Below are 12,799 nucleotides of genomic sequence, written 5' to 3' on the forward strand. Positions count from 1 at the left end.
TTTTATAATTATTATGTTTCATTTATATTTTTATTTTTCCTTGTTGTAGGAGATACAAGGAGCTCAAAAGTTTAGGTATTTTGGTATAGATCATGCATTGTGTTGTAAATATAATATCATGTTAACAAATATTGTGGCTATTGGTCAGTATGATTGGGCTCCTTCACATGGTTTGAATCATAGTTTCGAAACCTAGCCTAACTCGACTGGTCGATCCGGAACCACCTGGGGCTAGAACTAGGCTGAGTTGAGGAAAAAATAAAAAAGAGAAAAATCTAGTGTGACCTAGTTGACTCGGTGACCCGGCAAGACCTGGATGAAACTCATTGACTTTTATTTTTTTATTTTACCAAAAATGATATCATTTTAATTAAAAAAATTTGACTCAGGTGACCCAGTCAAAACCCGAAACTTGAGTCTTGAATCGTGCCAGGTCTAAAAACTATAGTTTGAATTTTGATGACGGTGATGTAGGTGAAAAAAGTTTAATTATTATATGTAAAACAAAAATAATTGAAATTATTTTTAAAATATTTAAGGTTGTTTTCATCTCCTCGTGTTGTTTGAATTGAGAATTAATATATTTTTAAATAATTTTAAAAAAAAATCTTTTTTCACTCTTAAAAATTAAGCCACTGAATTTAAAAAAAATTCAAATATATTCTGGTGTTTTGTTTAAAGTTAAAACAATAATTTTTTTTTAAAAAAGGATAAATATGCTCATAGACAAACACATTATCAAATTAAAATTATTTTGATTACGAAGTGAAAACATGAAGATAAATTAAGATAAAATAAGAAATATTGAACAAAGAGTGAAAAATGAGAGGGAGCTGCAGAGAAAACTTAAAGTGCAGGGATTATGGTTGAAATAGTTTTTTTATTACCACATTTTTTGGGATTATGGTTGAAATAGTTTTTTTATTAAAATTTTAATTTTTTTTATATATTGATATTAAAAATAAAAATTTAAAAATAAAATATTATTTTAATATATTTTTAAATAAAAAATATTTTAAAAAATAACTTCACAATCATCTCTTCAAATTTGCAGTATATCAAAAGTACAAGCACTCACGATAAAAAAAAGAGGTACTCTAATATAAAAAATTGTAAAACTCCAGGGACTAAATAAAATGCAGTGATCTCAGCAGCCAAAGAAGAAGGATGACCGGAGTCATGATGACTCTTCTTAGGCAAGTATAGAAAAGAAACTCTCCTCTAGGTTCTTGCTTTCCTTTTCACGCGCTTGTCTTGCCATGGATCGAGCACAGATTTTGCTGGTAGGATTACCTCTATTTCTTTTATGCACTGACCTTATCCACCTCTTCACCCCACCACCTCCCAAGCACCCCCACCACCCCCCCCCCCCACCCCACCATCACCATCACCACAAACAACCACAATTGGGTGCCGATGAAACCCTAGAAGCTCCAACGCAGGTGAATTGTCTCATGAACGTTTTTATTCTTTGTAAACATTCAAAAGAATTGTAATGCTAATTAATTTTGTGGGGTTTGTGTTTCTATTTGCAGAAACCAGTTGTTGGAGGGATTGGGCTTGGAAGCACGGTCAAAATTGACTTTTGCTCTTCTTGCTCTTACAGGTATCCTTGATTCTTTCTAATTATTTTTTTAGTTTTTTTTTTAGTGTTCTTTGATTATTGATGGAGTAATTTGATCAGCACACAGGATTTTCCCCTTTCACTAGTATTTAAAAAGTGCCTTGATTTTCATGGTTTTTGTTAGTGGTTGTTGGTGATTTATGTTCAAATTTGTTGAACTCTACGTCGCCCTTTATTCATGCTCATGTAATTTCATTAGGAAGTAATTTGGGTTTTGATTTTGATGGGATTGATTTGGTTTGGGCTGCTGTTGAAGCGCGGATTACTAATTTGTGTTGCTCTCTGCAGAGGGAATGCGGTGACGATGAAAAGGATGTTGGAAACGCAGTTTCCAGGGATTGATGTTGTACTTGCAAATTACCCCCCATCCCTTCCGAAGCGGGCGGTAGCCAAATTAGTACCAGTTTTTCAGATAGGAGTTGTGGGAATTGTGTTGGGTGGTGAACAGATTTTTCCGATGCTAGGAATCAGGACTCCTCCTTGGTATTATTCTTTACGTGCCAATAAATTTGGGACCATTGCATCTACTTGGCTTCTTGGCAATGCATTGCAGTCCTTCCTGCAAAGCTCTGGGGCGTTTGAAGTTTACTGCGATGATGAATTGGTTAGTAGCCTATCGCTTGAGCCTGAGTTTGAACTTTTAGCTTGTTTCAATGCATTTCTCTTTTGCCTTTGGATTACCTTGAAGCATCTGTTTGATGATCGGGTAATGTAAGAGGAATTGTATGCACTGGCTACTCTTCTCACTATTCACTAATAGGATTATAATATTATATGCTCTGCTAATCAATGTTTATAATTGAAACATGGCTGGAAGGTCTATAATATTTAATCAGATACATTTTTAAGCAAGTGGAACATTCCGTTAGTTTACCAGGGCCACCAATGCCTGCAGGAGTTGGTATTATATTTGCAATTTCTTAATGTGCTGAGCATATGAGAATCTTAATTCAACTGTTCTTTTTTGTTGCTTGACAAATTTGAACCTTGATTTCAATTTTGTCAAGACAAATGGACGGGAATTTACTTTCTTAACCGGATTCTATGTTTTTGTGAAATGCAGGTTTTCTCCAAACTGAGGGAGGGCAGATTTCCAGGAGAGATCGAACTAAAAGATATTGTTGGCAGAAGGTTGGCAAACTCTGACATTTCTCATACGTTGCCCTAGTTCGCTGCCACCCATGTGGAGTTGTCCTAGTTCGCTGCCAACCATGTGGGGTTGAATTCAAAACAAGTGGTTAGGTGGTTGGACGCCTAATATTATACTGTCTGGAAAGCAGGGCATGATGCATGTAAATTGGAACCCGTATGGATTTTTCAGGGAAAATAAACCAAGCTGATGCCTTGAGTTGCTTTTCAGTCAGATCAGCTAATGCTAGTTGTATTACTTACAAAATGTGAGAAACTAAAAGTGAGAAGCCAGTGTTTTGCTTGTTTTTCTCCAAGCACCAAGAACATAGCACGCTGGAACGGGTGGTTTCCTGTTTGTAACAAGCTCGATTATCTTCTCTTCTTGTTTTTTGACATTCAGGATCCCAATTTTCTAGCTCCAAAAACCCATAGCATGATTGAAATGGCTTGTGTAAGCGCCTAAATTTGACGAACTTTTCAAAATTACACTTCTATCCCTATGTTAGAATTGTTTTTTTTTTTATATATAAGCATTTATGACAATTATTGTTAATGTAACTCTTAAAATAAAAGGATACAAATTTTTAACAAACACAATTTTTTATTCATACCTTAACAACAATAACAACACCCCCTGGAATGAAAATGAAAATGAAAATGACTTGATAATAAAAAATACAAAGTAGACATAAAAATAAAGAATAATAATGAAAAATCATTACATTGCATTAGATTAGGTAACTTTTAACCTTCAATCTTGCCTAATAAAAATTATTGAATTTATTGGGAAAATCAGTGAATATGATGTTTTGAGTGAATATGATGTTTTGAATTGTTTAGTTTTTTGTATGAAACCAAATAATGGAGATCACACAATTCTTTTTCTTCTTCTTTAACAATTTTGGTTCTCGTATCTGTGTTTATTTTGACTCTAAACATGTTCTAGTTTTAAAAAGTGATTTAGAGAATTTAGTCTTTTCAATTCTCATAAAGTGACTTCATTTCATTTTTACATAGATGATTCTTAATAATCGTATCCAGCAATACCCTATTTGAATTTCTCAAGCTACAAAAATCATTAAAAGCTTGGTTTATCAAGTTTTAGTTACAAGTAGCACTTTTTATTATAGGAATGGATAAGAGTGCTATTATTAAATTGACACATGGTATGGTTGTCTTTTTAAATCTAGATCTTAAGATATTCAATCAACTAGGTTGGATTGCCATCATGAAAATTATTTGAATATAGACTTTAATCTTATCCTTCTTGATGATTTGTTGACTTACTTTTTTGTTAAGCATTTTATTAGCAGATCTGAGATATTATCTTTAACTTTATATAGTCAATAAAAATAATCCAATAGTAGTGTGAAGACTTACTGATATATATAATATTTTGTGCCTTGTTAATTACAAGTTGGCTATTACAATGTATAAAATGTCAAAAAATCAATTCAATCCAAAAACTTAACTGTTATGTGAGATTCCAAGATATAATTTATATTATTCTCTAACACATCCTCTCAAGTAAAAGCCATTTGAGCTTGGAATTTGCACATACTCACACTACCTTGTGCTTATTTTTTATCAAATAAATGAAATGGTGAGATTCGAACTTATGACCGTTTGGTCATTAAAGTTTTGATACTATGATGAGATTCGAACTTATGACCGTTTGGTCATTAAAGTTTTGATACTATGTCAAAGAACTAATTTAACCTAAAATTTTAGGCTGTTAGATGAGGTCTCAAGTTATGATTTATATATCAAAGAACTAATTTAATCTAAAATTTTAGGTTGTTAGATAAGGTCTCAAGTTATGATTTATATTATTCTCTAACATACAGATTGCTGGCATAAAATTTTGACCTTCTTGAAACATCCTAAAAAAAGGTTTATAAACCACTCTACTTCTTGTCCATTTTTGTCTAAAACTATAAACTCAGGCTTCTTTATGGATCTAAAAATAAACACATTTATGAGTTTTAAATTTTTAGTATTAAATATTCAATTAATATCGTTATACTCTTTAAATATAACTGGATATCTTATATAATACAATCCATATTTGATTATTTTTTTTGAGGAATTATAACTTTTTTTTAGACACCCTCACACTTTCATATATTTATTGGATCATGTTTAACCATTAGATAACTTGTACTGTGTCTTGTTCAATTTCTTATAAGATACTTTATTCATACTATATTTTGCTAATAAAATATCATTCACTCCTGTAATATCTAGGTAATTTTAAACTTGTCAACATAATATTATTTTTTTTTCAATGTTTGGTTCTTGCATGACCATTCTCAATCCTTTTTTATCATTTTGATTTTCATGATAGGTTGATTTTCAACCTCTTTTATAAAATATTTAACTTAACCTTATCTTTGTTTCTTAACAAATAAACATATACAACATCTTGTACAATCATTAAAAAAGTAATAAAATATTTTATATTATATTTAGTTTGCACAAATTTTATATTATAAATATTAATGTAAATTAGCTCTATACTTTTGTCTCTGGAATAGATAAGAAGACTCCGACCAACTAAAAAAATAAAGAATCTTTATTAATTTTATTGGCTTTTTACTGCAATAGGCATAACATTAACATTGAGTTTAATAACTCATCACATAAATATTCCTTACTCATATACATCTTATTTTTATGAGGACAAACTCATTAAACTCATGAATCAAATGAAACCAAGTAAAAAGAAAATCAAATTCTTTTAAATATTAGAAGTGTTAACCACATTATTCATAGTTTTTTTTTTTTTTTTGAGATGTCATCCTTGGCATCATCTTTTTTGGCCTAGAATTTTGCACATTAAGAGCTATTCAGGAATAATTGTTCTTCATTATTTTTGCATACTCAAAAAAAAAATTGCTCTATCAAGACATACATAATAGATGGTTCCCATATCAATCCATCACTTTTTAGGATTGTTTATCAAATTTACTTCTTTCATAACCACAATAAACTTCATAGCTCTCTGACCAACATTTTGAATCATGTTACTTGGTGTATTATTCCTTTTCCTATGACAATTGTCCTTAATGTGGCGTCCTGGCTTGTAGTAAAGAGAGCAAGTTTCTTTGAACCTTTTTTTTGCCACCATCACTATTATAACCCTTGTAATAACTTGTTTCATCATGCTTTCTATTTTAAAAATATAAAAAATAATACACTTGAATATAAATTAATCAGACATCTCAATTAAAATAAATCAAAAGAATAAAAATTAAATTTAACATAAAAATAAATTCAAATCAAATGTTAAGAGATGAAATTAAAAAATAAGTTCAATTAAAAAATAACTCAAAACAAAACAAATAACAATAAAAAAATAAAAACTAAATATGTAAAGATAAAAAATTTAAAGGAAGATGAAAATGAATTTAATTTTATAAATTATTTTAAATAAAATAAATAGTAATTAAAATAATATGGATCAAATCTAAAAAAAAAAATTGAAAAGCTATTTTGCAATTTTAGAGGTTAATCATTAAAATTAAAGAGAAAAAAAAAAAGGAACAAAGAAATAAAAACAATCGAGGCCATACAAAGGCTATTGGCCACACACTGTGCCAAAAAATGAAGGGAATGTCAAGCCTATGCAAACCCTATCGTGGAAGCCAGGCCTATCAAGAGACACCATAGACATTATTTAAAGAGTGCAAGCGCTTTCCACATACAAGTAAAAGCATTGCGCGTGTCAACTATTTGTTTTAAATAATATTTTATATTTAATAAAAAATTAAATTACCTTTAACAAAAAAAATTTAAAAGAAAAAGAGGGAAAAACCTTGAATGTCAACTTTAAAAATTTTACCATGTAATTATTTTATTGTGCTAAAGAAAGTGAAAAGACTAAAAAAGTCTAGATATTAATTTAAAATTTTACTTTTAAAAGTAATGTAATTATTGTATTTTGTTTTAAAAAGTGAAAAAAAAAATCTCCTTTTTTTAATTAGATAATAATCAATAACCTAAAAAAAGCAATTTACCCCGGAAAAAAGGCAATTCATTTTTTTTTTTTGAAATGACAATAATAATTAGTGAATAGTGAAACGCATCTATTTCAACGGTATTGGTTTATTAAAATGTTAATCAAATTGACCTCTTTTAAATTGAATTACCTGCCAATAAAACTTGCAAATTGAATCACTCAATTGTTTAATGAGAGCATCAAGTTCTTATAATTAAAGATCTCAAGTTTAATTATTGAGTTCTTCTCTTTTTAACTTTGAATTGCCTTGATATAATGTTTTTAAAAGAACACACACACACACACACACACCAACTTATTTTGGTTTTCTGAACATGTAAATCCACATAGTTCCAACAATTAAAAAAAAAATCAGGTTAATGTTAATAGCTTCTCTCTGTCTCTCTCTACGTATCTGCATCAGCATACTGGAATTGAAGTTAAAATATATAAATAACACCGTTGGTAGGCCTGTGGAATGAAGAATAATATTTCATTTTCACAAATTCCTGTCTTGCTAAAACGAAAGATACACGCCTCATCTTTGCCCAATTATTACAAGAAATCAAGCAATCTACAAACAAATATAATAATACAAGAATCTCTGGTTTTGCCTGTTCTGAAAGAAAGGAACCTATGGGACAAGGTTAACTAACAACAGAAACTACCTCAGAGCTCAAGTTTCCAATATACCAGTTGTGCAGGGCATAGACACCATCCAAACCCTTCTTCACTAAAATAGGTTTCTGGGTCTTCTGATCACTCTCTTTACTCCGCCATTGACAATTAAAGAAGCTGAATAAACCATCCTTTACATCAGCAATCTCAAACACACTGTACAAGTATCACTAGATTCAGAGTTTCCTCGTCTCAGATTCAAGTGCAATTCACTTGTAGATCACAAGTGAAATGAAGACATGCTACTCCACCAGGGTTATTGAATGATTTCTCCCATAACTTACAGAAAAAAAGAAAATTAAGAAAACGAGATTTCAAGGATTTCTGAGGGACACAAAACAACCTCCTCAATGTAAGTTCGCTCGCTTTCTGTTTGGAAGTAACCCGACATTCTCTGGTAACAAAACCATCACACAGGAATGCTGTCAAAGAGTCTGAGATATGGATTATGCCTTGCATGAATTTACATGAAGGAAGGATTCTTTTTGAGGTACACATCTAGTGCATTTCTTGTCTCTGAAAGAAAACTGCTTCATCAGGTAACAAATTTTCCTCCTCATGCTTCATAAATTCTCCATTTCCATTGCAAAGTCGGGCAGATAATGTAGGGGATAAAGATGCATAACTACCTGATTTATTTGAACATGCACAGCCACATAAAATTTGTAAAAAAGCTAGAGAATATTGCTTGTAATTCAAAGTTGATTAAAATGATCTGGTGGAAATCAAAGAGAAGGGTCTGAACAAAGCACCTCTAAAGGATGAACTTCTTTCAAACTCTCTGGTTGTGTGTAATAGGATGGTCCCTGAGAGAACAACAATTAAGCCACATATTTCTGATATGATGTTTCCCACATTCTGGTCATCCCAATCCTGATATGATGTATTTTATCAATAGATAAAGTCAAATCAGAAACAGGATCAGAAATGATACATTTTACTATTTGAAATCCAGGTCTGGAGGAGAAAAATTGGACGGATCCCAAACTAAGCCTAATGGCAGCATCCTCAACCAGATGACTAGGCTTGTCATAACGAGTGAGGCCAAAAAAATCACACAAAGAAACTGATTTGCTAGAAAGACATCATTAAGTAACTGCATCTTAGAATTCAGTCAAGAAATTTTATTTATCCCATCTTGCATCAATTTTACAAATCCATGCTTCAACAAGATGAAGCTACATTAGAGTTCTTCCAGTGAAATCCAATTAAAATGAAAAAGCATTAGCAAAAATGTAGAAAGTAATGATATAAATGCAATAACGCAGTGTAAGCTTCCTTACAAGAGTCCTTACCTTGAACATGATTACACTAGCAAGAATTGTAAGTGACGTGAACATGACATAATAAATGGGGGAGACAACTGCAGTATTGAACGTATCAAGTGCCTGAAACACCAAAGATTGCAGTTTTTAAGCAAAAAAGAATTTCAAATACAAGATACATTCTAACCATCTTTAGGGTCTAAAGATTCACAGAAAAATATGCAGCATGGCTGCATGTAAAAACCAGAAAAGTTGCAGTTTTGGGATAAACACAATTTGATAGTTTCTTTTCTGGCTTCAGAAGTATTATTTGTTCCCAGCCACCATATCTCTGAGAGAGTTATCCATGAATGAAAGGAGCGCTTATAGCTATGGCCTACAGAGCAATCTAGCACTTCACCTAAGAAGTTTTTTGTAGGTTAATGAGATGTTGATAGTGTGACAGCGATCTAGCATTTCACCTAAGAAGTTTTTTGTAGGTTAATGAGATGTTGATAGTGTGACAGCGATCTAGCATTTCACCTAAGAAGTTTTTTGTAGGTTAATGAGATGTTGATAGTGTGACAGCGATCTAGCATTTCACCTAAGAAGTTTTTTGTAGGTTAATGAGATGTTGATAGTGTGACAGCCTCCGGAGACAAAATTAATCAGTCAACTGTACTGGGGAACACTTGATCAATTTGGGAAGGTTTTTTTATAACTTGATGCTTGTTGCATTTAATATCATCGCCAATCATCATATTAAATGCACGGATCAGCTTTACAACTCATTTTCTAGCACTCCTATTATACAGAATCTATATTTGGAAGTGGTTGCTCCCTCCACTCATTTCTGTTCGTGAAGTTTTAGTGAAATTATGACTACTAAACTATCTTTAACTTTAACATGGTATCCTGGTTGAAAGTAAAGGTTAAGGAGGTAATGAAGGCAGGATTAGCCTACAAACTCGTGCATTCCACTTGGAGATTAGGATAGGCTAAAATTGATTGGATTGGAAGTTCTTTGGAGACAGACATGATAGAGTGAGAATCAAGATAGAGAAAAATTGGCAATGCAATAAATGGGCTCATAATTCAATGATGCTCTTGCAAGCAAGAGGGGTGAGATCTAGAGCTCAAGTCTCAACTTTGTCGATCCATCACCAATCACAAAAATGAGAGGAAAATCACAATAGAATAGTGAGAAAATAATCACGTTAGCATTTTTAAAGAAACCATTAAAAGACAGGGGAGTATAGGGTTTTCCATAAAAACAAAAAATTAATGGTTATGTTGATGCCATCAATTTGAATTCCAAATTAAATTTTGGAAAGGAAAATGTGAAAAAAAGAAATTTGGAAAAGCAGTAGGGATATGCAAACTACACAGGTAACAGAGAGCTTTTCTGTAATTAACTCAATCATATCTGTAGAATTGGAAGAATGTCAAATATTCTGAACAGCAACTAGCTGCCGAGTAAAACAATGGCAAAAGGTGCACCAGGTCATTCCATATGTCCAACAGCAAGTCAAATTCATTGGACACGACTGCTTAAAGATATGAGTGATTTAAGTAAAAGATCAGGAAAGCAAGCAATCCTGAACATAGAGAAAAGACATCTAAAAGGAAGCAATACAGAAAATAGAAGATCAAGGAGAAAAAGGAGGAAGATTTAGGCAGAAGCAAGATTCTGGAGATTAAGCACAATAAGTTTATTCATGCAAACAAAAAAGCAAAATCTCCAAATTTCTAACCTTGTTTAGATAATTCATTTGCGTGATGACACATGTGGCCACAATAAACACAAAGAACCAAGTCTCTGGATAGAGTAATTGGTTGTTTCCTTCAAACGTTAATTTCAGTGCAGTTCCAACAGCCTTAACACTCATCACCTGCACATGATATGGAGACAAAATGTATTAAAGAAAATTAAACAAAAGGAAGTGAGGTTTACTCAATTCTTCCATCCTAGTCAAAGAGGATAAATATTCAAGCAATTGTATTGGCCAAAGCCCCATTACATAAACATTTAACATCATTGCACTCGGAAATATTTCCCACCTTATGTTTGCCAAGAAACAGAACTGATAACATTTTTATCAATCAACTGGTTTAAAATTATCATAGCAAAGTTCTTTTTGCACATAATTAAATTTTTGTTCATTGAGTAGTGAATTTCCACGGCAATTCAATGATTGCAGACCTTTTAACTTCAAAATGAATGAAACTCCATCCCCATCAATGCACAATGGTTTGTTAATTTATTGAGTTATTTTATTTTTTAATGCAGATTGAAATGAAAGAAAACTGTATCTACATCCATAAATTTGGTCTTATAATTGAAAATAAAAGTACCATTGCTGGTTCAGATGATTTACCGAAAGAGAACCCATAAATGAACAGATGCCGGTGAACACTAACACATTTGAGTGACCACATTGTGGAGCAAAATAGAAGATCATAATGAAAACCAACACAATCACTGAACCCACATAAAGCAAAAAAGCTGCAGCAGATGATAACAAGGTAAGTTAACAAAAAAAAAAAAAACCAATTTAAATTTAACAAGGTAAGTTAACAAGGTAAGCATGTGAAGTTGCAAACTAACCTGGTTGAGTAGCCATACTCCATATTTCCTGCACAGAAGTTATAGGGCGCTCCTGTGGTGCATGGATCACAATTACAATAGAACCAGCAATGCACATCACACAACCCAAGATCCCTAGTTGGTGTAACTTCTCATTCAAGATAAAGTGAGCCAACACAGCACTACACCATTAAAAAATAAAAATAAAAATAAAACACAAGAAATGTGGTTAAGAAGAGAGTTAATATCAAAATTCCAAAAGTTTCAGTATGCAATACTAACTTAACAAAAGATAAACCTGACAATAATACTCAACGCGCCGAGGGGGGTTACAAGAACTGCTGGAGCAAACGCATATGCAACAAAGTTTGCAACCTCTCCAACAATCACTATATGAGAAACCATACAAAAGGAGATATTCTAAGAACAATCAGCGATTATCAGATGGCAATTACAAATCACAATTCCCGTACCCGTAACCAACTACCATTCCTCAATTTGACTAGAACGAGAAAACTCGATCAATTCATAAGCTACCAAATGAAAAAAGAAATCGACTTAAAAAAAAATATCAGTAGCATTAAGCTGACCAATGTAAGAATCGGAATTCAATGACATTACGAATCATTAAATTTCACAATTACATCAAAAGAATCACAAGATAGAACCTACTTATAAAAAAAAATAAACAAAACACCTATTCTTTTCCAAAGAATAAGACAACAAGATCATAACAATTTGCAGTTCCCGCACAAGAAATACATAAAGTTTTCCCGAAACCAAAAAAGAAGTCGTTAACATAGAAAAGGCCAACTTACTTGTGATCATGCCCAACCACCATAGTGGCTCTAAGAGATATGAGAACCCACCAACACCTAAAAATCCAAACCAAACCCATTTCACAAAACCAAAAACCCATTTCAAAAAGCCAGAAAAAGAAATTTTTTTACCAGCTCTAACACCAGAAGCTGCAGCAGCTCTTCTAAGGCCTTTCTTTTTAATAATGAAGCTAGCACCAATAAACGCACTTGAAGACAAAGCCAAAACAAACCCTTTCAAATTGTCTTGAGAGAAACCCATTTGAAGGGCTCTTCCCTTCCCTTCCCTTCCCTGCTTTGTATTTGTTCGTTATTATTATGATGCTGATGCTCGTTTCCTTCTCTTCATCTGCCAATCAATCATTGACAGCGTTCTCTTTCCGATTTGTTAATAATAAGAGAATAAGAAATACGCTGCTCTCTTGTCTTTTCTATAAAAATGAAGAAGAAAGACAATATTGAAGAAGAAAGACAATATCTTTTTTGTTTCTTTCTTTCAGTTTTAATCCACGGAGGTCTTAAATTTAGACCTTGTTTTTAATGTAGAAATGCCGTTTTTAAAAAATTAAAATTTTTTTATATTTGTAGATGATATGTTAAAAATAATTTTTTAAAAATATTATTTTAATATATTTTTTTAAAAAATAATTAGCATAATATGTTATTAATTTTTCTTACAATCGAGTCTTTTAATGTTATTAATAGCATTAGTTATAC

General features: G+C 31.9%; 2 protein-coding genes across 2 annotated transcripts; one reads left to right on the plus strand and one right to left on the minus strand.

Annotated features, from left to right (window-relative positions):
• Nucleotides 1-1,127: 1,127 nt before the first annotated feature.
• Nucleotides 1,128-2,983, plus strand: LOC105139147 (selT-like protein). Its single transcript, XM_011045483.1, has 4 exons — nucleotides 1,128-1,442; nucleotides 1,536-1,606; nucleotides 1,913-2,228; nucleotides 2,688-2,983. The coding sequence occupies exons 1-4, from the start codon at nucleotides 1,260-1,262 to the stop codon at nucleotides 2,790-2,792; spliced, it is 675 nt and encodes a 224-aa protein (XP_011043785.1). The 5' UTR covers nucleotides 1,128-1,259; the 3' UTR covers nucleotides 2,793-2,983.
• A 4,238-nt stretch (nucleotides 2,984-7,221) lies between these two features.
• On the minus strand, nucleotides 7,222-12,564 carry LOC105139151 (probable magnesium transporter NIPA7). The gene is made up of 9 exons (XM_011045498.1): nucleotides 12,215-12,564; nucleotides 12,083-12,139; nucleotides 11,563-11,653; nucleotides 11,286-11,446; nucleotides 11,056-11,183; nucleotides 10,432-10,569; nucleotides 8,729-8,821; nucleotides 8,186-8,306; nucleotides 7,222-8,062 (listed from the first exon to the last, which is right to left on the minus strand). Exons 1-9 carry the CDS (start codon nucleotides 12,342-12,344, stop codon nucleotides 7,932-7,934), a joined length of 1,050 nt encoding a protein of 349 aa, XP_011043800.1. The 5' UTR covers nucleotides 12,345-12,564; the 3' UTR covers nucleotides 7,222-7,931.
• Between the last annotated feature and the right edge of the window lie 235 nt (nucleotides 12,565-12,799).

This window comes from Populus euphratica, unplaced genomic scaffold, assembly GCF_000495115.2.
Source record: "Populus euphratica unplaced genomic scaffold, PopEup_1.0 scaffold139.1, whole genome shotgun sequence".
In the NCBI taxonomy this organism is placed as follows: domain Eukaryota; kingdom Viridiplantae; phylum Streptophyta; class Magnoliopsida; order Malpighiales; family Salicaceae; genus Populus; species Populus euphratica.